This window comes from Oreochromis aureus, linkage group 4 (assembly GCF_013358895.1).
Source record: "Oreochromis aureus strain Israel breed Guangdong linkage group 4, ZZ_aureus, whole genome shotgun sequence".
NCBI classification, from domain to species: domain Eukaryota; kingdom Metazoa; phylum Chordata; class Actinopteri; order Cichliformes; family Cichlidae; genus Oreochromis; species Oreochromis aureus.
The window spans coordinates 32881517-32904998 of NC_052945.1; the positions used below are offsets into that span (position 1 = coordinate 32881517).

Consider the following 23482-nt stretch of genomic DNA (forward strand, 5'->3'; position numbering starts at 1 on the left):
TAAAGTATTACATTCCCATCCCGCTTCTTGTTTACTTGCATGCTTTATAATTTTTATTGCAGTGGCAACGCTTACTTTTATATAAATATAAAAATATAGTGCTTTAATAATTCAATTTTATTGTAGCTTTAGTCGCTAAATGCCCTTTATTCTGAAGTTTTCTCGGAAGTTGTGTATTTTTCTGCCTCCTCCAGTCACAGAGGGAACCGAGAAACCAGACGACAACAAAAAGCGCACGAGACATCACAGACGGCAGGAAGCTTCTCTTGTTGTGTTTAAAGGTGGGTGAATCTCTTTTTATGTGTCGCAAATATCATTTTATTAACAGACGATGTCTTATCATTAAAGTATCCTAATAACAAGGGTCGTTTATTATAAGGGAGCAGATACACTAAAGCTAGGTTGACAAAGGTGCGCGCGTGTGCGCGCGGTTCTGTCAGTGTATTTTAAATAACCGCGCGCCACTAGCGCTACATTTCATTTGTGATGTTTGGTTACCATCTTCCTTTGTCAGACAGGCTCTCTGCATGTCTCTCTGTCGCTCTCTCCTTTTGTGTTTGTGTGTGTGGTGCTTTGTTATGTATGACTCCTGAGATTAATTAGTAGACTTCTCTGCTTGCACTGGTGTATTTGCGCCTGTGTCGTTTATTGTGTGTTTGCTGAGGGATTCACTGGTTATGTTAATGGTAGTGTAGTTAGGCTACCAGTTAAACGGCTTTAAGACTTAGAGTCACACACACCCTGACAATTTTATGACAGTTTATCAAGCTAGACTCATCTGTCTTAATACTTGCCAAATATAGCTTTTTTAAATTGCTTAATAAAGCCTTTGTCATAATATTAAATACCACAAACCTCTTAAAGTTGTTTCTTTTCTATTATTTATTCTAACAATTCAATAACAATTCTAAGTAATGTTCTTGCTGTTTAAGTTTAGTAACTGACATGATTTGTGTGTTTGTTATGATCTCAGAGACTCAAAATAATAATAATGATTAGAAACAATAATCACACTACATTTGTCATCAGTTAAGTTGTAGTCCAGCTATTATATTTGCTTGATTGGGATTTTCCTTTTGAAATAGTAAAACAGTACAAAAGAAAATGAGGATAAAACAGCACTTTAGCTCAAGTCCAAGGAAGAAATCGTTTGAAATAACCAGCTTTACTAAATACAGGATAACGACACAGTTTAAACCATGTTGGCATGTTGTACAGCACACAGACAAACAGCTTTTGCCAGCATGTGCTTTCTACAATTGTTTCTTTACATACAGCAGGCCTGTCCTGGTGCAGCTGAGCAGATGGATGATGGTGGGAGGTGGATGGAGGAGGGGCAGGGATGTTGCATAAATAAGGGAGTAATAGAGAGGAGAGGATGGGAGGAAGGTAAGAAGGAGGGGAACATCATTAAGGGGATCTTCAAGCAAGAAAAAAGGATTAAAAAGGAGAGGGGACTGAGACAGCAGGACAGTGTGCAGAGCTGAGGAAGCTGTGAGGGAAAGAAGTGTTAAAAAAAGTGAGGATGGAGTAGGAGGACGAGGGGTGTTTGTTGGAACGTGTGAGAAAGCGGAAAGCAAATGGACTTCACAGCATTTTAAACACAGTCATTAATGTGTCTGTGTTGGGCTGTTATTGTAGTTGACATGTACAGTAGCTGAGCAGCCTACTTCATCCACATAGAATGAGTCCACTTCCTCATCAGATGCGCAGTAATATCAACAAAACAGCAAAAATATTGTACTCCCATACTCATTGTCATACAGCTCAGTGAAGTTACGCTGCTACTCATGATGTGCATTTATTTGATGAGTCATACATACACAGTTTAGTTCAGCCGTACCGTCAGTGGTTCTACCCTAGATTTGCAACATCTGTGTTTTGTTTTTTTTCACACTGAATACATACACACACATATACATACACACACATATACATACACACACATACACATACATATACATACATACATACATATACATACATACATACATACATCTACACACACACACACACATATATAAACACCCAGCACGCCCCTGCGGGCGGTTTGTCCTTCAAGCTCGGGTCCTCTACCCGAGGCCTGGGAGCTTAAGGGTCCTGCGCAGTATCTTAGCTGTTCCCAGGACTGCGCTCTTCTGGACAGGGATGTCCGATGTTGTTCCCGGGATCTGCTGGAGCCACTCGCCTAGCTTGGGAGTCACTGCACCTAGTGCTCCGATTACCACGAGGACCACCGTTACCTTCACCCTCCACATCCTCTCGAGCTCTTCTCTGAGCCCTTGGTATTTCTCCAGCTTCTCATGTTCCTTCTTCCTGATATTACTGTCATTCGGAACCGCTACATCGATCACTACGGCCGTCTTCTTCTGTTTGTCTACCACCACTATGTCCGGTTGGTTAGCCACCACCATTTTGTCCGTCTGTATCTGGAAGTCCCACAGGATCTTAGCTCGGTCATTCTCCACCACCCTTGGGGGCATCTCCCATTTTGACCTCAGGACTTCCAGGTTATACTCGGCACAGATGTTCCTGTACACTATGCTGGCCACTTGGTTATGGCGTTCCATGTATGCCTTGCCTGCTAGCATCTTGCACCCTGCTGGATTGTCTCTGGGGCATCTTTACACAGCCTGCACCTGGGGTCTTGCCTGGTGTGATAGTCCCCAGGCTCTATGGATCTTGTACTCAGAGCTTGTTCTTGTGCTGCCATGATTAGTGCCTCTGTGCTGTCTTTCAGTCCAGCTTTGTCCAGCCACTAGTAGGATTTCTGGATATCAGCCACCTCCTCTATCTGCCGGTGGTACATACCGTGCAGGGGCCTGTCCTTCCATGATGGTTCCTCGTCTCCCTCCTCTTTCTTGGGTTTCTGCTGCCTGAGATATTCACTGAGTACTCGGTCAGTTGGGGCCATCTTCCCAATGTATTCTTGGATGTTCGTTGTCTCATCCTGGACTGTTGTGCTGACACTCACCAGTCCCCGGCCCCCTTCCTTCCGCTTAGCGTACAGCCTCAGGGTGCTGGACTTGGGGTGAAACCCTCCATGCATGGTAAGGAGCTTTCTTGTCTTGATGTCAGTGGCTTCTAGCTCCTCCTTTGGCCAGCCTATTACCCCAGCAGGGTACCTGATCACGGGCAGGGCGTAGGTGTTGATGGCCCGGATCTTGTTCTTACCGTTCAGCTGACTCCTCAGGACTTGCCTGACCCTCTGCAGGTATTTGGTGGTTGCAGCCTTTCTAGCGGCCTCTTCATGGTTCCCATTCGCCTGCGGGATCCCCAGGTACTTGTAACTGTCCTCTATGTCTGCAATGTTGCCTTCTGGTAGTTCAATCCCCTCAGTTCTGACTACCTTCCCTCTCTTTGTTACCATCCGACTACACTTCTCCAGTCCGAACGACATTCCAATGTCATTGCTGTATAGCCTGGTAGTGTGGATCAGTGAATCGATGTCTCGTTCACTCTTGGCATACAGCTTGATGTCATCCATGTACAGGAGGTGGCTGACAGCTGCTCCGTTCCATAGTCGGTATCCGTAGCCAGTCTTGTTAATGATCTCACTGAGGGGGTTCAGGCCTATGCAGAACAGCAGTGGGGACAGAGCATCTCCTTGGTAGATCCCGCACTTGATGGTGACTTGTGCTATGGGCTTGGAGTTGGCCTCTAGTGTTGTACGCCACATCCTCATTGAGTTCCTGATGAAGGCTCTTAGGGTCCTGTTGATCTTGTACAATTCTAGGCATTCCAGTATCCAGCTGTGGGGCATTGAGTCATAGGCCTTCTTGTAATCAATCCAGGCAGTGCACAGGTTGGTCAGTCTGGTCTTGCAGTCTCGGCTGACTGTTCTGTCTACCAGTAGCTGGTGTTTTGCGCCTCTGGTATTCCTGCCAATCCCTTTCTGTGCCCATGTGCTCATGTATTGACCCATGTGCCTGTTCATCTTAGCCGATATGATGCCTGACAGGAGCTTCCATGTAGTACTGAGGCAGGTTATTGGTCGGTAGTTGGATGGGACCGGTCCCTTCTTGGGGTCCTTGGGGATCGGTTAGCCATTCCGGGTGTCTCTCGTTAACTAGCAGCTGGTTCATTTGTGCTGCCAGACGCTCGTGGAGTGCAGTCAGCTTCTTCAGCCAGTAGGCGTGAACCATGTCGGGCCCTGGTGCTATCCAATTCTTCATACTGGAGACCCTTTCTTGGATGTCTGCCACTGTGATGGTTACCGGACCCTGTTCAGGGAGGTCGCCATGGTCTGCCCTCAGATCCACTAGCCACTGAGCATTGCCATTATAGGTTGCGTCCTTCTCCCATATGCTCTTCCAGTATTGCTCCGTCTCCAGCCTTGGTGGTGCTGTTCTCTTATTGTTCCCTTGCCACTGAGAGTACACCTTTGCTGGTTCTGTGGAGAACAGCTGGTTTATTCTCCCGCCTTCTATCTCTGTGGTGTACCTCCTCAAGCGGCTGGCCAAGGCTGTGAGTCTTTGCTTGGCAGTTTCCAAGGCCTCAGGTATGGACAACTTGCTGTATTTCTTATGCACCTTCTTTGTCGCACCTTTCTGCAACTCCGTTAGTTGGCTAACCTCCCTCCGTGCTACTTTGATCTTGCCCTCTAGCCTCCTTCTCCATGGAGGGTACTGCCCCTTGTGGCTGTTCAACTTGTAGCCAAGCATCTCACTGATCACTGCTGCCGTATTGTAGATCAGCTTGTTAGTGTCGGTAATCGTGGTTGTAGGTATCGTCCGTAGTGCTGCATTAACATCATCTAGTAGATCTTCTGAGGGTACTTCACGTAATCTTGGTAACCGGCTACGGGGGATACAGGATCCTATTTTTCAGGTCAGTTCCTCTCGCACTCAACGATCCTTCTATCGCACTTGGGGCTGTGTACCCAATCTCGGGTGGGGGTGATGATATCTCCCCCCTGACCTGGCGTCCTGACTCCTCCTTGCCGTAGCATTTATGTTGTACCTCGTCAATCTCTAGACATAGAGGACAGTTACAAGTACCTGGGGATCCCGCAGGCGAATGGGAACCATGAAGAGGCCGCTAGGAAAGCTGCAACCACCAAGTACCTGCAGAGGGTCAGGCAAGTCCTGAGGAGTCAGCTGAATGGTAAGAACAAGATCCGGGCCATCAACACCTACGCCCTGCCCGTGATCAGGTACCCTGCTGGGGTAATAGGCTGGCCAAAGGAGGAGATAGAAGCCACTGACATAAAGACAAGAAAGCTCCTGACCATGCATGGAGGGTTTCACCCCAAGTCCAGCACCCTGAGGCTGTACGCTAAGCGGAAGGAAGGGGGCCGGGGACTGGTGAGTGTCAGCACCACGGTCCAGGATGAGACAAGAACCATCCACGAATACATCACGAAGATGGCCCCAACTGACAGCGTGCTCAGTGAATACCTCAGGCAGCAGAAACCCAAGAAAGAGGAGGGAGACGAGGAACCTGGATAAATGGTACTACAGACTGGAGTAAAATGTAAACATGATTTGGGGGTGCCCCTTTTAAGAGCACTGGGCAGCCACCACATGGGTGTAGGCTAGTGCCTTGGTCAGCGGAATTAACCTGACATGTTTTCAGTTTGGGAAGAAACTGGAACTACTGGAGGAAACTGGAAGAACAGATTGAAAAAAGAAGGCCCGGGTTTGAACTTTAAGAAGTTGCACTGTGAAACAACAGTGCTAAGCACTGAAACATCTTATGCTCAGTCAGTTTCTCTCTTTTATGATTTTCATTATCATTCATGGAGTTTTGCTGTCACCAGTCTAGACCCAAACAGGTCTGGGTAGTATCCAAGATTAAAATTTTGTAATGTTTTCTTTCACATTTGTTGTCATCAGCTTGGATAAAATGTGCATCAAAGCTGGATGACGGTGTGAATCTCATCTTTCAGACATTATACTTTACATCCAGTCCATCCCGTTCCACACGTTTCACTCTTACAGCTTCTCCTTTTACGTCATCCACTTTTGCCTGAGGTGTTGTGTAATGCCTACTCTAGTATAAACAGCAGGGTGTGTGTGAAGGCAAAACTGAGGGAAGATGGGTTTCCATGGCAGCCACAAACTGCAACAGCAGCTTGTCATAGCAACAAGCATAGATATCTGCATAGATAGATAGAAAGCATTAAAGGGGATGTGTGCCTCTTTGTTCCCTTCTCATTTTCCCCGTATTGGCATTGTATTGTGTGTGTTGTCTTGGCAGTGTATAGATTAGTCACACCCACATGCCCCCCCGTCCCCTTTTGCCATGCATGTTCAATTCCAGAACAATCAGTGGAGCTCCACCCTCAGTCGCTGACATCACTGCATCCTGTGTGTGTTTGTCGTGCTGTGTTATGGCGGGGAGGGGGTTCAAAAACACCAGCATACCGTCTACACCCGCAAACATTCCCACGTGCAGCAATTGAGCAGTGCAGTTTCATCTCATGCTAATTTATAGCACACACTGAATCCAGTCATCAGTTATTATCAGGCGGTTGTTACTCTCAGTCAGCAGGATGGCAGCATAAGTCTCAACAGAAAAGGTTAATTAAAATGTTTAACATGTATATTTTAGACTGGTGAATCTGCTTTTTTAAATCATGCTATAAAAATAATTACTAAAATGTCAGAACTGCCAGAAAAACATGTTACAAGCCCAGATTTGGTTCTTCGTATATCTATGATAACTGACAACTCTCCAATTTTTTGGTCTCATATCCACCTCTGTCAGAGGATCACTAAAAAAACTCAGAGCTGCAGTGCATGTGTGATATATCAGCTCAGCTATTTAGCTTCTGGCCTAAATGGATAAATAGCTACCCTGGCTCTAGTGTTTATGTTTCTATGCCAGTACATTACTTGCAATTGTGCTCTCCCCTTTTTTCTTCTTCCTGCAGCAATTTATAGGAATAAAAAAGCCTGGTAAAATCATTTAAGCTTAAAAGCTGTTTTTAAAAAAATGTGTATTACTGAGGCTGTAGTGGTGTATTGCACTGCGTGTAAAAGTGTTGCAGTGGCCTATATATTAAGAGTGTCAACTTATCCAATTGGTTCCAATCTTGAGGCTTTTATTCATGTGAAAGTGTTTATCTTTGTATTGCAAGTTGCCCAGTGAGTTTAAAAGCAGGTGGTTTGCATGGCATGAATAGAGTACATCATTCATTTGTACTAAATCAGCCCCATCTGAATGTAGCAGCAAAGGGAACAAGCTTTTTTTTTTTTAAATGTCGGTGTTCATTGAACGGCTTTATCATTATTGCCGGTGTCTTATTTTCAGACCTGCACTTACATTCTTTTTGTTGCTCATTCTTTCCTTTTTTTCTTTCTGTCCTTCTCAGATTTACTGCAGCTCTACCATGCCCGTGGCCTCCACCAGGACAGAGCCTGGTGAGACCAAACACTATACTCCACATCAGCTTAGCATCGCCACATGATTTTTCTGTTTTCTTTATTCACAGCTCTCTCCTAAAATCCAGTTTCACAAAAGCTTAAAAAACAGGAATATGAGAATGTGTTACTAATCTGAAAAATGGTGGTATTTGCTCTTTGTAAGCTAATTAATGATAACAGATGTTTTAGAGTTACAGCTACACTGTAGAATATCTTCCAGGAAACGACTGATCCCCCAAAATACCAATATTTATGATAGCACTGTAGTATATATAGCTTATATGGTGCTGGTTTGCTTACACCTGTGGCCTTTAAAAATAGACATCTGGTAATATCAAATTCAATATTATGAAAATACTAAAATAAATACAAATGAAATAATTACATAATTGCAGCTTGTTACATTGTAGCATACTTCCCTTGAATATGACTAAATATAGAAAATCTTAAATTCACTGCAGTTTTGTACATAACAGCACTGCTGTAGGCTGTATTTATGAGTCATAATCTAGTTTTCTTTAATTTTAAATTTCAATTTTAAACTTTAATCTTTAGGCAGCATTCCGGCTAACAAGCTGTGCTGGCAAGTTGAAATTTTCTCAAACTTCCAAAGCAAAGCAAAGCAATACATGTACAGTTCATTTCTCTAGCACATGATTTTAGCCAATTTTTCTGCAGCTTTTTGTTTTCTTCTCTTTGTTCAATGTTGTCGTTCCTAAACCCAAAAATGTGTCCAAACAACCACACTCGGTAGTATGTTTTAAAGGAGACAGTACACACTGGGGGGAGTATTAACAGAATTTAAAGACAAAAAATGTCAATTTGAGGTCCTGAATGTCGGTTTTGATTGATTTGTCAGTCCTACCATATTCCCTACCTGACACAACACACAGTCTGCAGCTTTTTTAACCCATGCCATTAGATTAATATGGAGTTATAAACTCATACTCACGTAAGTATCTGTAACTAAAACGATGTTTAATTCCAATGAGGAATTTCCCTATAATGAGCAGAATTCAGACAGCCACATCACAGCTTTGTTAAAACCAGGAAGCCAGATGCTTGTTTAAAGCAGAGCTACAACTGTAGACACAAGCTCTGTGTCATTTGTCACTGTCTCATTTACCATGTTTCCCTTACGTAATGTTGTTCTTCCCTTCACTGTATGTGTGTGTGTGTGTGTGTGTGTGTGTGTGTGTGTGTGTGTGTGTGTGTGTGTGTGTGTGTGTGTGTGTGTGTGTGTGTGTGTGTGTGTGTGTGTGTCTCACAGTGCCCCAAGTGTTGGACGCAATGAGCGACAGCACGGCCAGCTCCACCACAGCCAATGACCTGGACCTCATTTACCTCAAAGGCATCATGGAAAGCCCTCTGGTACGCTTCACACAGATGCACTCGTGCACACACATATTTTAAATGCAATAAATTTTGCTGCGATTCTGTCATTCATACTTGTAAAGGCACTTGCAGCATGCTCTCGTCTTTGTAACCGTGTTTGTATTTGTGTGTAAGGAGCAAGAGGAGAGCCTGAAGGAGCCACGGTTGTCACCTGTGAGGGAGAATAATGTGGAGCTCCTGCAGGAGATCCTGAGAGACCTGGACCCATTTACCAATCGTTCTGACACCGCAGCCGAGCTTGCTCGCATTCTCACGCAGCCTCACTTCCAGGTGTGGAACACACAAAGACACACACACACACACACACACACACACACACACACACACACACACACACACACACACACACACACACACACACACACACACAGTGTCTCCCACTTTGTGTTTTCACTGTATTCCAGTCACAGAGGTGGTTAATTGAACGAAAACGAATATTTCATGCATGATATTTTGTGCTTCAGTCTCTGCTGGAGACACATGATTCAGTGGCAGCTCAAGCGTGTGAAAGTCCACCTCCCAGCCCATGTGACTTTGTGGATCATGAACCAGAAGACAGCCAAGCACACAACCACCTTCCACCTGATGCCATCCGCATGGTGGGCATACGCAAAATAGCCGGGGAGCATCTGGTAGGTTATTAGAATTTGGACCGTTTGCACCTTTTGTGTTTCCGATTTAAAAACATTCATTTTGTGAAATAATAAATGCTTGTGTGGGGTTGTATACTGGTGCCATTTGGGATTTGGATGCAGATTTTTATTAGAGTTAATGATGGAGATAATAGCCAGTAATAACTGTATTCCAGGGTGTGACATTCAAGGTGGAGGGTGGGGAGCTTGTGATAGCGCGTATTCTTCATGGTGGGATGATAGACCAACAAGGACTGCTGCACGTCGGCGATATCATCAAAGAGGTGTGTTGCTTTTTTCTTTTTTGTTTTCCTCTGTTTAATTTTCAATGATCCTCTAATTTATTGGTTTATGGTGGAACCTTGCATTTTTAGCTCTATAGGATAGTTGTTTACTTTTTTCAGTAAGTTAGTATTTTTTGAAGAATATACTTTTTGGTTTCCTGCTAAGACTATCTGTCCTATGAATGTAAGAGCCGACATCTGCTTCCTTTCATAGTTTAGAAACATGTAGAGCTACTGCAGACTGTTCAGTGGTAACGCCTCCGAAGCTCACATTATATTTCCATTGTTTCATCCACAATAAAATGGGTCTCACTGTGAGGTTACCAGGAGACCAGCTGAGACTCCAGGAAATCAGTGCACCTGGCCCACTGTCACTGTGATTCTTGGGAGGGAAGCTATTTTTACAGCAATAGCCGTTTCACATGTGTCCAGTTTTATTTTATGCTGTTCCGAGTTCCCACCTGATTTACATATGAAGCTTACTAATATTACCGTATTACCGTATCAATTGTCTCATTAAGCATTTACTTATCGACTCTTGTTCTCTTGTGTTTATTTCTTATGGCAGTGAGCGTCAACTTGTTAACCGCTATGACTCAAGGTCAGGCTCAAGCATGACATGATTACTTGCGTACCTCCACAACTATGATAAGAAAAAACCTAAAATGAGAAAAACGGTTACACATATTTTGGCACATTAAGGTGTCACTGAAATTTCTCTGGACCTTTTTTACTTTCTCATAATTGTTTTGTGAAACAATATAAAATGTCTTTCATATCATCCTAACATGATGTCATTGTCTAAAGTGGTCATTGTCACCCCGCTGTTTATTGATCACAGCGTTCTGAAATTCTGAAGTCTAAATGCATAAATCTGTGTCCATATTGTTGTTTAACCACTAGATGGCGAGGTAAACTATGTGTTCTTATGGAAGCATGGGACAGAAACCCACAGAAGTTCAATCCCAATACTGTGCAAATGAATAGATCAGAAAAAAAATAGCAAAAGTAAGGATAATTTGCTAGGGAAAGTTTGTTTTTTTTGACATTTTATTCAGGGGTTTTTGGTGCTGCAGTTATTGGAGTTTCACTGCTGGAATCTGTGGAACTTTATTCATTTGAGTGGATGTTTGAGCAGATACTATGAATGTAAGATATCAGAAGCTCAGTCAGTTACTTGGTGTTTGAGTTGTGTTTCACTCAGGTAGACATAATTGCGCTAGGTTACTAGCTGAGCTTCTTCCAGTCAAAACAGTATGTCAAATACCTGTGTTTAAATGCTCTTGTCATGAGCACAGGAGGGACTCAGACGCAGACTAGAATCACAGAAATCAGTTAGTTTATTTTCTTCACACCGAGTGCCACTATGTACAGGTGAAGGAAAGGGATTTGGGGTCTCCAGGGGTCACGAGGGGAAAACACACACGGGTAATTCACACACAGGACTTGTCCTCCCGGGGATTCCTCTTCACGCTCACACCGCACCAACACACCACACTCACAACACATCAGGTCCTTGGGCGGGGCATGCAGAGTCTGGCATGAAAAGAGGAGATTGGTATTAGAATAGCGCTTCAAAGAGAAACTTGAAGAAAGCTGATGACTACAGGAAACACTGACAAGGGTTACACAGTAATCCAGCGGCGAGGCATTCCCAGCAGCTGCCTTAAGTAGTGAGCCCGTGAGAGTGTTGATCAGATGATTGTTTGCAGGTGCGGGAGCCAGGGGCAGGCATCACAATGAACTCCGCCCCAGTAGAGCGCAGGGCGCAAGAGGGGAGCGAGAAGGGACAAAATAAACAAAAACACTTGAAAAACTAGCCATACTGAGTCAGCTGAACAGGCACAGGGACCATGACAGTTCTGTGGTGTAGCTTGCTTGCACTGGGCATGTCTATCCCTCCTGACAGGGCTATTGGGCCCTGTTCTGGTGCTCTGTTGTCGACTAACACCTTAAGAGTACATTTTCAGTTGTTCAATTTGTCCGTCATCTGCATAGTCCACAAGAGGCTTTTAATTTTTACATGCTTCAAAATTCTGTAAATATTTAAGCCAACTGATCGAATTTGCAAATTTAAATGTAAAACTCTAGTCAGCTGTTTAAAACCCTTAATAGCTTAACCTTTAATATATGTAAGGAATCTTTTTTGTCATTACTCTTGTTGTCTACTTTACTGACAGGTGAATGGACGAGAAGTGGGCAGGGACCCCAGGGTTTTACAGGAAGAGCTGCAAGCAGCTAGTGGAATTGTGGTTCTGAAGATACTGCCAAGTTATCATGAATCCATACCACCTGTACAGGTAACACATAAACACACACAGAAAAGACACATGGGGCCAAATCTATTCTCCTTATTTGTCATGGTTTCTATTTTCTTTTTTGTTATTAACTGAATTTAATTCTTAGAAACTTATTTTCATTAACACTAGAACCTTATTTTGACCTCTGTTAAATTAAAACCACGTGATCTCATATTTCATGCCGTTTTAAAAATGGTTTTCTTCATCAAATACTGAATTTTGGGGTGTTTGGGTTTAAAAGAGAAAAGAAAGTATAGCCATTTTTACATAGAACCGCCAAGGATGTTATTTCGACCACACAGAAACTAATGTAAAATCACTGTTGTGGCACATTGAGTTGCCTAGCAGTACGATTGTTCACACACATTTTGACGTAAATGCTGTTGTTACATGAGCCAGAGCTATCTATATGTGATTGATAAATAAATATGTAGGGGAAAGTAGTTAGGTGAAACATGAGTAATTGCTGCTGGGCTCAGGATGGGATTTTGAGCCGGGCAGACTGTGGGACTGAAGGCATGGAGAACCAGGTATGTAGCTTACTGTGTAGGGCAGCGTAGGGAACTGAAATGAACAGAGACTCCAGATTGTGGGAAACTAATCCAAATAACTAAAGAGTGAAATCCAGAGATCCAGTTTCAGGCCTGAGCATCACCTCAGCAGGTGAAGCTGCGGACTGAGGCAGGGTAGTGTGCAGGTTTGGTCTTAATTATATTTTTTAAATGTGTAAGCTGTTGTGCTAGTTTTGTCCAGTCTTTGTTTGCTAAAGTTATTCTAATGTGTGTTTTAACTTTACAACCTGCAATTAAATTTTAAAACTCATTGAAACCATTCAAATCCCTCAAAATTCACCTTAAATCCTTGTTTTGCCAAATGTGACTTAAAATTAGAAAAATTTGATGAAATAAACAACTTAAGTGAACTTAAAAAATGGCATCTTTGCCATTACTGCAAGCAGTTAGGGCTGCTCAATTAATCGAATTTTAATCTAGATTACGATCTGGGCTTTCAACGATCATTAAAAATGACTGAGCCGATTATTAGCACCTCCCTCGTGCTTTACTCTCACGCTGCTCCGTGTGGCAAATCGAGCGCACCTCTCTGCGTTTCGAACACGCGTCACAACAATTAAGAGGACCCGAGGGAAGCTCGGAAAGCTCGGAAAGCTCGGAAAGCTAAGCAGAAGTTATTTGGAGAGGAGAGGATAATGGCTGCTGAAGAAAGTATGCCGTTGGTTGAAAAGAGAGGTAAAACGACTTCAGTGGTGTGGAAACATTATGGGTTCGCGGAGTCAGACGTGGATCAAATATTGTGCTGTATTTTGAAGTTCACTAAACATAGATGTTTACATTTTTCATTTATTTTTTATATTGCAAACATTTCCACTGTAATCAGTATTTGCACACTATTTTATGACAATCTTTAAAGCCATTATTCAATACATTGCTATTGTTAAATAAATATCGTCAAATAATCGAGATCTCAATTTCAGTGAAAATAATCGTGATTATCATTTTTGCCATAATCGAGCAGCCCTACAAGCAGTACCTCAGTAATGGCACCTGTGGTAACATGAACCCTCCTGGCAGTTCTAGTGTTAAAGAGATTTTAACTTGGGATACACCACTGAAATAAAGATGTGTACCTCTATGTATTTCTCCAGGTATTCTTTAAGTGTCACTATGATTATGACCCAGCCAACGACAACCTGATTCCTTGCAAGGAGGCGGGGTTAAGGTTTGAGACCGGGGATATCCTGCAAATAGTCAATCAGGATGATGTCAACTGGTGGCAGGTGACAGAATAGTATTTATGTGAACATGTTACAGTTTCCTGTGTGCACATTTTCATATCTTTGGATTGCTTTGCTAATTTTTCTTCATTTATTGTGCAGGCACGTCATGTGGAAGGTGGGAGTGCTGGGTTGATCCCTAGTCAGATGCTTGAGGAAAAAAGGAAAGCTTTTGTCAAGAGAGATGTGGAGCTGGCACCTGCAGGTAATATGAAAGAACGAATAAGGTTGTGATGATGGTCACTTTATTTTAACAGAGGGCCTGAATTCTAATCAAAGCATGGATGCAGTGTGTGTTTTGGGCCTTAATGAAATCATCTCACTATGGATGTAAAATATTATTAAAATACTGGTGGCTGCCAGTGTTGCTCTGCAGCCTCCTAGTAGATGGTATCAGTTAGATAATCCTAGGTGACTTCCTCCTTGGATTATTGCATCACAAGATTTTCAGGAAACTTGAAGAAACCTTGAGGTCAGTGTCGCTGAGATTCAAACTCATCTGAAATTTTTAGGAGATGCACCTTCAAAATCCAAAACATTTCAAAATCCCACATTGGCACATTTTGGAGTTATAGCATTCACAAACTTGAGTGTCCAAGCTGTTGCCCTGCAGGGTGACGACAGTACCCCATCAGCCTTTTACAGCTTTGGAGTAAAAGCCAAAAATGTTTCATGAACACAACAGAATATGACCCATTTGTATTGAACTATATTAGCATATTATACTGTGAACAGAAATATAAATAGTTAATAAACATATGGCAGCCAAAAAAAAGACTTCTGAAAGAGTGTTAAGTATTAAGTAGGTGTTCATTAAGGAAGGGCAGTATGTTCACATGTCTGGTGTGTGTTGCTGCAGCCCATGGTTTATTGATTATTTGTCACTGCCGTGTGGTGGTGGAAATCCAGGTCTACACAAACACGTCAGGTACATGAAGTTTGCTCAGATGTTTAAATTTTACAATGTGACAGTGCACTGGTCTACAATGTTTTAAGAATCTTTAGACTTAACTTTTTATAAGAAAGATTTTTAACATAACATTGAGCATTATAGCATGAACCTGTATTAGATTACCAGAAAAAAGTTTGAACATACTCCCACTTTCATATGTGGGAGTTACCCCAGTTATTATGGCATATAAGAGCCATCCCTCTCTGATGTCCAACCTTTGCTTTCTTTGCTAAACGTTACCAGTCAATGATGTGTCATTTTTACACTTCTGTAAATGTGAGATTTGCATAAGCATTCGAACAACTGCTAGTTCACAGAAAGGGTTTTGTTCTGTAAGGGAGCTCTTGTCAGTAGATCTAATTCCCCTTTTAGAAGCACAAACATGAATATTAGAACTTAAAGAGGAAAAATGAAATGTGTATGAGACATAATATCTGGCAGAGACACCTTCATGAACATGACTGATCATTACAAGCCAGCTTGTGGGCAAATGAGTACAAGTTAGTAGTTGTGAAACATGACTGATGCTCATAAATGACTGTAGTTTGAAGATTGACTTCAGTTATCTGCCTACACTAATGCTGTGCTCCAACAATGCAACAGGAAATCTTTGTACTGGTGTTGGAGGAAAGAAGAAGAAGAAGATGATGTATGTGACCACCAAAAATGCAGGTAATAAAACAGGGCCAGGATCAGTTTAGCTCTGCTGGGGTAAAATATTTCTACTGCTTCGTCCTTACTTTCTGCTCTCTGTTCACCCTCAGAGTTTGACAGACATGAGATACTGCTCTATGAGGAAGTGGCCAAGGTCCCACCTTTCAAGAGGAAAACTCTGATTCTGATTGGTGCTCAAGGTGTGGGGAGGCGGAGACTAAAGAATAAGCTTCTACTGAGGGATCCACAGCTCTTTGGGACCATAATTCCATGTATGAAGTCTGATATATCCCATTGCCAGTAGCTAGAATTGTTTTTTTGTTATATTGTGTCGATTGGTAGGCCCACAAACCCATATACAGGAAGTTGATTTCGGCTCTCTGATTACAAAAACGTCTTAATCCCTGATCCTGTGAGTCTTAGCCAGTAGATGATGCAGAGGGGACTCGCTCAGCCTGACTGCCTTCATGTCCACGTGTCTTCCCTGCTTCCCCTGATAGGAAAAAAGCTGACTAGCTTTGCAGGTCAAATCTTTTTGATTACACCTGTTGTGGCACTTGTTATCCTGGGATGGTTTTAGAGGCCTGTACAATAGGCCCCAGGCGAAGATATTACTGGGAAAGGCTAGAGCAACCTATTTGGACTAATATAGATTAATACTCACCTTTAATGTTTCTCAAAGGGTTGAAAAAGCAATGGCCACAGTTTAGACTTTAATAGCAGAAGATTTTATTAAAGCAACTTGGCAGGAGCAAAACAAAAGATAAAATTAAAATTATTTAAAAAAATAATCAACTCACATCAATTCCATTTATTTAATTAACCCACACTGATTTTTTTCTTATCTTTTCTGGGCGGGGTCTGCTACTAAACGTGGCAGACAAACTGACTAAAATGTCCACCATCCATCTAAAAATTTTACATTTTGGGTTGGAGGGCTATGTTAGCTGGCTTGAGCTAATAAATTGATCATAGTAATTTCCTTCTATTCTATTCTGTTCTATTGTATCTGTGCAGACACCTCCAGAAAACCCAAAAAGGGAGAGCGAGAGAGTCGGATGTTTGCTTTCATTACCCGCAGCAAAATGGAAACAGACATCAAGAACGGACGCTATCTAGAACATGGAGAGTATGAGGGCAACCTGTACGGCTTGAAGATCGACTCCATACATGAGGTGGTGGAGGCAGGGCGGGTCTGCATACTGGACGCCAACCCTCAGGTGTGCACATATATATTCTTGCTCAAGACTTTTCTGATTTAGCAGTAATCATAAGCAGCATCATCTTTACTGCCGTTGTGTGAAAATTAGGGGCTAATTTGACAGAATCCTGTATACATTACACACGTGCTTCTAATAGTTTCTATTGCCTATTAAGTGAAATGCTCTAACTTACATTGTGCTAGTGGAGTCATAGACTGGGTGCTTTCTATTGAGATGCTGAATCAATGTCGTTGTGCTATTGTGGTAAGCTGATTCAGTTTTACCATGAACACACTGTACAGCATTTTTGTTTTTCCTTTGTTTGAAATGGTCCCAAACTTTAGATCGTTTTCATCTTTTTCTATGACTTTGCTTTTCGCTTCTTCTTCGTCTTCTCTGCTTTTCTGATCCCACCATCAAGTCGAGGCTGCTCCGTCCGCATAAAACATGGTGATCACTAACCACTACATGGACTTATAGTAGAAAAAAAAATTGCACTTGGTATTGCACATAAGTATTGCGCATAATATTGCATACAAGGGAGACTGGGCGAAGGGTATCACGGTGTATTGGATGTGTGTGTGTCATCTGAAGAGACCATGTTGTAGAATCTGACAGCAGTTGGAAGGAAAGACCTGTGAAATCTCTCCGTCCCACATCGTGGGTGCTGCAGCTGCCACTGAAGGAGCTGCTCAGTGCTGTCAGAGGCTACGTCCACACGTACCCGGGTATTTTTGAAAACGCAGATTTTTCTATGCGTTTGCACCTTTCGTCCACACGTAAACGGCGTTTTCGGTCACTGAAAACGGAGATTTTTAAAAACTCCTGCCAGGGTGGAGATTTTCGAAAACTCCGTTTTTGTGTTTACGTGTGGACGAGGAAAACGGAGAAAACGTAGCGTCAAAGGTGTGCGCCTTTTTTGACGTCACACTGTGCACTAGGTTATTGTTTCAGTGAAATGAATTTCTACAATGGCGGACTTAGACAAAATACCGTTACTGTTAATTTTACTCTCTGCAGTATTTAAATGCTTACATATACACACACAGTTACTGTCCCTCCACACATAGGACTCAGTTCTGCTTCTATGTGCCATCTTTGTTTACTCTTTCCCACCCAGGCTTCTAGACTTCTGATTGGCCAACATTTCTACACTGTTAGGAATATATTGCCACCTGCTGCTTTGGCATGTTCCTAGCAGCGTTTTCCTTCGTTTTGGCTTTTACGTGTGGACGGAATTTTTTTTAAAAACGAAAACGGAAAATCTCCGTTTTCAAAAATACCTGTGTACGTGTGGAAGTAGCCAGAGTCTCCTGCATGGGGTGGGAGATGTTGTCCAACAGGGATGACAGCTTAGCCACCATTCTCCTGTCACTCACCACCTCCACTGGGTCCAGAAGGCATCTTAGAGATCTGGCCCTCTGGATCAGCCTGGTCAGTCTCTTCCTGCCCCCAGCAGAGATGCTGCCACCCCAGCAGACCACACCATAAAAGATGGCTGAGGCCACCACAGAGTCATAGAAGGTCTTCAGTAGTGGGCCCTTCACTCCAAAAGACCTGAGTCTCTGCAGCAGATGCAGCCTGCTCTGCACTTTTCTGTCAAGGGCGTCTGAATTGTGAGTCCAGTCCAGTTTATTCTTCAGATGAACACCAAGGTACCTGCAGCTGTCCACAGCTTCAATGTGCCAGCCATGCCTTCGATGTTAGGTGTTGCAGTGGAGGATGTTTGTGTCTGCGGAGGTCTACCACTAGCTCCTTGGCTCCCTGCCTTTCCCTTTTCTCCTCCTGTGTAGCTCTTCTGTGTTGTGCCATCCGCTTTGCCAGATGTTGTTTGGTTTTCCAAATGTATAAATCATGGCAATCCTCCTGGCACTTAACAGCATACACTATATTACTCTGTTTGTGTCGGGGGACCGTCCACTAGCTTTGTTTTCCCTGTGGTTCCTGGATTTGTATTCCGGGTTTTCTATTCCCTTTGTTAATCCTTCAGTTTTGAGCCTTGTTTATCTCTGGACTTATCGGTATTAAATGCTGGCTTGATTTTTGACTTTGATCTCCTGCGTCCTCTATTTGGGTCCACAAAATAAAACCCTCCACATTCCGCACGTCGTAATCCCCTGACAACTTCTCTACTTTATCTTAAATCTGTTTGACACAGTCAGTCCCATTCAGTCAGCATAGTGTCATGTGCCTCACTCAAGGGCATCTTATTAAGAACACTGATAGAGAAAACAAAGTCGTTCACTGTCTTCAGTCAGTAACTTTCATCCCAGTGGGTGGATTAGCCCAATGGGTCAAAAAGTTTACAGCCTTCAAGAGACTCTTTCAGTCTAATGTACTTGTGTTGATTTTGCTTGCGTGTCTTCTTTTTAGTCTCTCAAAGTTCTGCGGACCTCTGAGTTCTTGCCCTACATCGTGTTCCTTCAAGCTCCAGAGTTCGAGGTGCTCAAGGCAATAAATCAGTCAGCTGTAGAGGCAGGGGTGGTCACCAAGACGCTGATGGTACGAAGTGCTCACAATACAACCATATACACATAAAGAAGATGAATAACTCAGGAAGCAGCAAATAATGAGAAATCAGTCAAAGCAGAAGTCCTGTGATTAACAGCCCTGTTATCTGTTTTCCTTCACAGGATGAAGAGCTGCAGAGGACGTGTGACGAGAGTGCTAAAATCCAGACAGCTTATGGTCACTACTTTGACCTCAGCATTGTCAACGACAACCTAGATGAGACATACCGCACCGTCAAAGCAGCGCTGGAAACGGTTTCTAAAAACCCCCAGTGGGTCCCGGTCACCTGGGTGTTCTAGAAAGAGACATGTGCTGGACTGAGGAGGGAGGGAACAAGAAAGGAAGCTGGCACTGAAAATATTCCACTGAGTATAAGTGATGGGTAATAACTTTACAGGATAAATTCTCAAATTTCCATAATTTAAACAGGATATATTTTCAGTGCTGCAAAGAAAGCATGGAATTGAAGAAGGAAAGAGATGAACAAGGAGGTGGAAAAAACCCTTCATTTCAAAAAGTGTGCATATGCATGTGTGTTCCTGTTTACATAGAGACTTCAGAGCAAAGACTTTGTGCCATTACTGATGATTATCATCAGACATTGTCATTGTTTACATTTTTTGCATTTAATCAGAGCCATCTCAGTGCAACTCAGTGCCATCAGGAACAAGCAAGCTCCATCTGTCACTTTTGTAAGTGTACAGTTTCTCATCATTAATTTAAAAATAGTTTCCCACTGCCTTCTACAGTAAATGTGGATGTTTTGCATAAAGGTTAAGTTGTATAAGGCTTCCTATCAATCCCCTCATACCCATGGGTAAAGCTTTTTTTAGGTTAAGTCTGGTGAGGCCGTCATAATCTTTAAAAAATGTCTCTTGTTCTGGAGTTGGTTGAAAAGTGAAAGGACATCTCTTTCAGGCTTTTAAAAAGATTTCATTTGAACCTTTATTGGTTAGAGACACTAATCACTGAGCAATAGCATCTAAATGGTACATGACCATCAGTGGCAATAATTGATTAAATTTGTTTGAAAAGTCAAAGTTAACATGACATCTAGACCAGGGGTCTCAAACTCAAGTCCTGAGGGCCGGTGTTCTGAAACTTTTCCATGTGTACCTGTTGCAACACAACTGAATACAATTAGTAGGTCATTAGCAAGAGTGTAGAACTTGACTGCATGCAACCCCTAACCCTACTAAATTTGAGTAAATGTAAGTGTTTGGAAAAATGTACTTCTGAAAGTACTGTTATTGCACCATGTTCATTCACTTCACTCATGAGCCGCTGTAACATGAATCAAATGGCTGAATTGCCACCTCAGTCCTCAAGGACTGGAGTTTGAGAGCCCTGATATCGATCAAAACCTAGCATGAAACCTCTCAGCCAGGTTTAAACATAAAGAAACATTTTTTCTAGATATCTTCACCTATCATAAAAAAAAACAGCTTGTCACATTTCACTATAATTTCATCTTAACTTTGTTTCAGTGTGCGGCAAAGTCGCCTCTTTAACAGTTTTTCAACAAGTAGCATACTGGGTGGGTCACATGGATTAAACTATGATTTAGAGAACAAAAAAGAAGCAACAAATATCCTCCTTCTCCTATGGAGCAGGTGCTGAAAAAATACGACAAAGAAACAAATGAGAAATCTGGAGCTCTAGATTCAGCGAACTGTTAACTCTTTTTCTTAAACCATAATGCTGGCCTCTTCTCGTGGTTCTGTTATTAAACTTGAACCCTCTTTAATTCAGTTCCATATGTAAAATGTGAATGTGGCCACTATTAAGAGCAAATCATAGAATGAGTCTTAGGAGATACACTGTTCATTTAAAACAGAACTCCAAGCCTCGAGGGCCGGTATCCTGCAGGTTTTAGATGTCCTTGATCCAACACAGCTGATTTAAATGGCTAAAATCAACACGTGTTGAAGTTCTCCAGAGGCCTGGTAATGAACTAATCATTTGATTCAGGTGTGTTGACCCAGGGTGTGATCTAAAACCCTACAGGCCTGATTTAAAACATAACCATTTACTTGATGATTTTCTATTTGTTTTCTGCATGGGTTTGTCATCATATTCCAAATTTAATAATTGTTCGCAGATGCTTAAAATTCCTCATCTACAACCATCTGAGAGGACTCTTTTTTTTTTTAGCTGCCAAAAAGTGTGTCAGGCTTCTTTTTTTGTTTTCTTTAATCTGCTGGTCACTAGGAAAGAATTATCAGCTTTGTAGTTGTGCTGATCAGCCAGTAGACAGATTCAGCCAGTCTGAATCAAGTATTACTGCCTTAAGGCCTGGTCACACTATTTCACAGTCAGTTACTTTAATGGATTTTATTTGCAGTTTATTTGCTCAATTTAAGCACATTTTGTCCCATGAATATGTTTCATTCCACAATAGTAAGCCATTGTGACATTGCTAACACGTGGCAGTGCTAGCAGCAGCAGGTACATTTTACATGTCTCATTTTACATTTTTCTTTTTAACTTCACAAACCAAAATTAGTAAACTGTAAGAATTCAGTCAACCCACTCAGTAACATTTTGACAGCTAATTTTGTGTTGGTTTTCATCAGTCTTTTAACTACAACACCATTTAGTTGTAGATGTATTTTAAGCTTCTAACCTCTTAATTTTAGTGTAGTTTTAGTCGACTAAATATCATAAGATTACAGTAGGCTAATCCTGAAGTTGAGTGAATTCACTTAAATATAAAGTGTAAAAGTATGTCGTATTTTACCAGTAAGAGTTGCTCCAAACAGTTACAGAGCATCTTATTTTCCTCAATATCCACTTTATGTCTATGTCTCATCTTCTCTTCTACCCAAGTGTTGACATGTTGTTTTGTTTTCATGACAAACAGGGAGCTTCCCTCCAACCTACCCTGTTAGTCAGCGGGAGATGAAATACGCACAACTAACCTGACCGAAAAAGAGAGAGATTATTTCTAATTGGATCGCCTCCAAATTGGTCCCACCTTTCTGCCCAGTATATATTCGATGACAACAGTGTCAATACACTTTGTCATAGTTTTTCTCCTCGTGCATTCTTTTTTATTTAGTTGTTGTCATGTTTGAGGAAAACTATGATAGAAATTATTGGTCAATGAGATAAACAAATACAAATTTTATTTGTCACATACACAGTACAACATATAGTGAACATGTAGTGATATGCTTGTGTCCTGAACTGCGGACAGGCTGCAGACGTAGCCTGTCCGCAATGACTGATATTTAACTGTGCATCATTTATGCTGATAACTTCTAGGACCAAATATATTGGAAAGGTGTGTGGCTGCACAGCAGCACACTAAACATACAGAGTGTCAAGAATATGGAATAAAAGTGCACACATCAGGAAGAAATCAAACAAACACAAGGTGTGAAACAGTACATTGAAGTCATTATACAAAGTTTTCTTTCACCAGAATGAGTTTTTCTGTTTTGCTCATCCTGTCATTCTCAGTTAGCACTTTTAATTTTGATGTGTCTGTGATTTATTTTATTTTATTTTTGTATTTCTTGCGTGAGCTGTAAAAAGTTTGTAGATAGAATGTAGATACACAATCATATAGAAGGAATGATGCTCCCCCCTTATATTTACAGTATGAGACATGTCAGTGGTAGCCTAAGAGTGAATACCACAGCAGCTGACCTACATCAAAATAAATGTAAAACAGTATATTGACCATTTGAATGTCAACACAGTGTGTTGTCTTGTCTGTTCTTTGTTTTTTGCCCTTCAGTTGTAGTGTCACTCTCAGGCCACCGTACATGTCGCAGTTTCCACAGTGCCAACTGAAGTAAAACAAATCATTGTATTTATTTTTTAATTTCATGTATTTTTTGTGGCAGCTACTCAGTATTTTGATGCACAATCGCTTAGCGATATAAGAAAATTTGGTGTTTAACAGTGAACGGAGTCTGGTTCTTTAGGCTGTGTTAGGGGAGCAGTTTTTAGTCAGTCTTTGTAAATAACATTTATATCTATGCTCTAGTTTTTAAAGATGGCTTCAGAAAAGCTGATTTTTGCCTGGCAGCTATACATGTGACGTTTGAATATGCTGGAATAAAACCATCATTACTCTCGAGGACATTCCAAAACCTCACTGTGTGCTTTTTTTTCTATGAAATCTCATGAATGCAATATTAGCATAACAATGCCTGTGAATTGCAGTATCCTATCCTAGCCTGTTTATATACTGATGAATATGAAATGGGAAATGACTTCAGTACATAGGTTCACTGCACAACATGGTATATGCATTCAAAATGTACTGTTGCAACGTTCCATAATGTGTCAGTGTATGCAAATACGAATGAAGACTAAACTGATATTTAAAACAAACCTCAGTCCTGCTGGTCTTTTTAAATGAAAATTGGTAACATTT

The 23482-nt window shown here is 41.8% G+C and overlaps 1 protein-coding gene across 1 annotated transcript; it reads left to right on the forward strand.

The window, feature by feature from the left end:
• Positions 1–210: 210 nt before the first annotated feature.
• On the forward strand, positions 211–20270 carry mpp2a (membrane protein, palmitoylated 2a (MAGUK p55 subfamily member 2)). The gene is made up of 14 exons (XM_039611383.1): positions 211–281; positions 7319–7367; positions 8641–8741; positions 8880–9035; positions 9230–9397; positions 9574–9681; positions 11862–11981; positions 13645–13776; positions 13876–13978; positions 15329–15397; positions 15490–15651; positions 16397–16599; positions 18955–19083; positions 19215–20270. Exons 2-14 carry the CDS (start codon positions 7337–7339, stop codon positions 19389–19391), a joined length of 1659 nt encoding a protein of 552 aa, XP_039467317.1. The 5' UTR covers positions 211–281; positions 7319–7336; the 3' UTR covers positions 19392–20270.
• Positions 20271–23482: the final 3212 nt, after the last annotated feature.

Excerpts from the sequence above, each read along its gene's own strand:
- mpp2a (XM_039611383.1), top strand. The coding sequence starts at position 7,337 with ATGCCCGTGGCCTCCACCAGGACAGAGCCTG. Across the intron at positions 9,398-9,573 it reads AAATAGCCGGGGAGCATCTG|GGTGTGACATTCAAGGTGGA; the intron begins GTAGGTTATTAG and ends ACTGTATTCCAG. Across the intron at positions 19,084-19,214 it reads TGGTCACCAAGACGCTGATG|GATGAAGAGCTGCAGAGGAC; the intron begins GTACGAAGTGCT and ends TTTCCTTCACAG.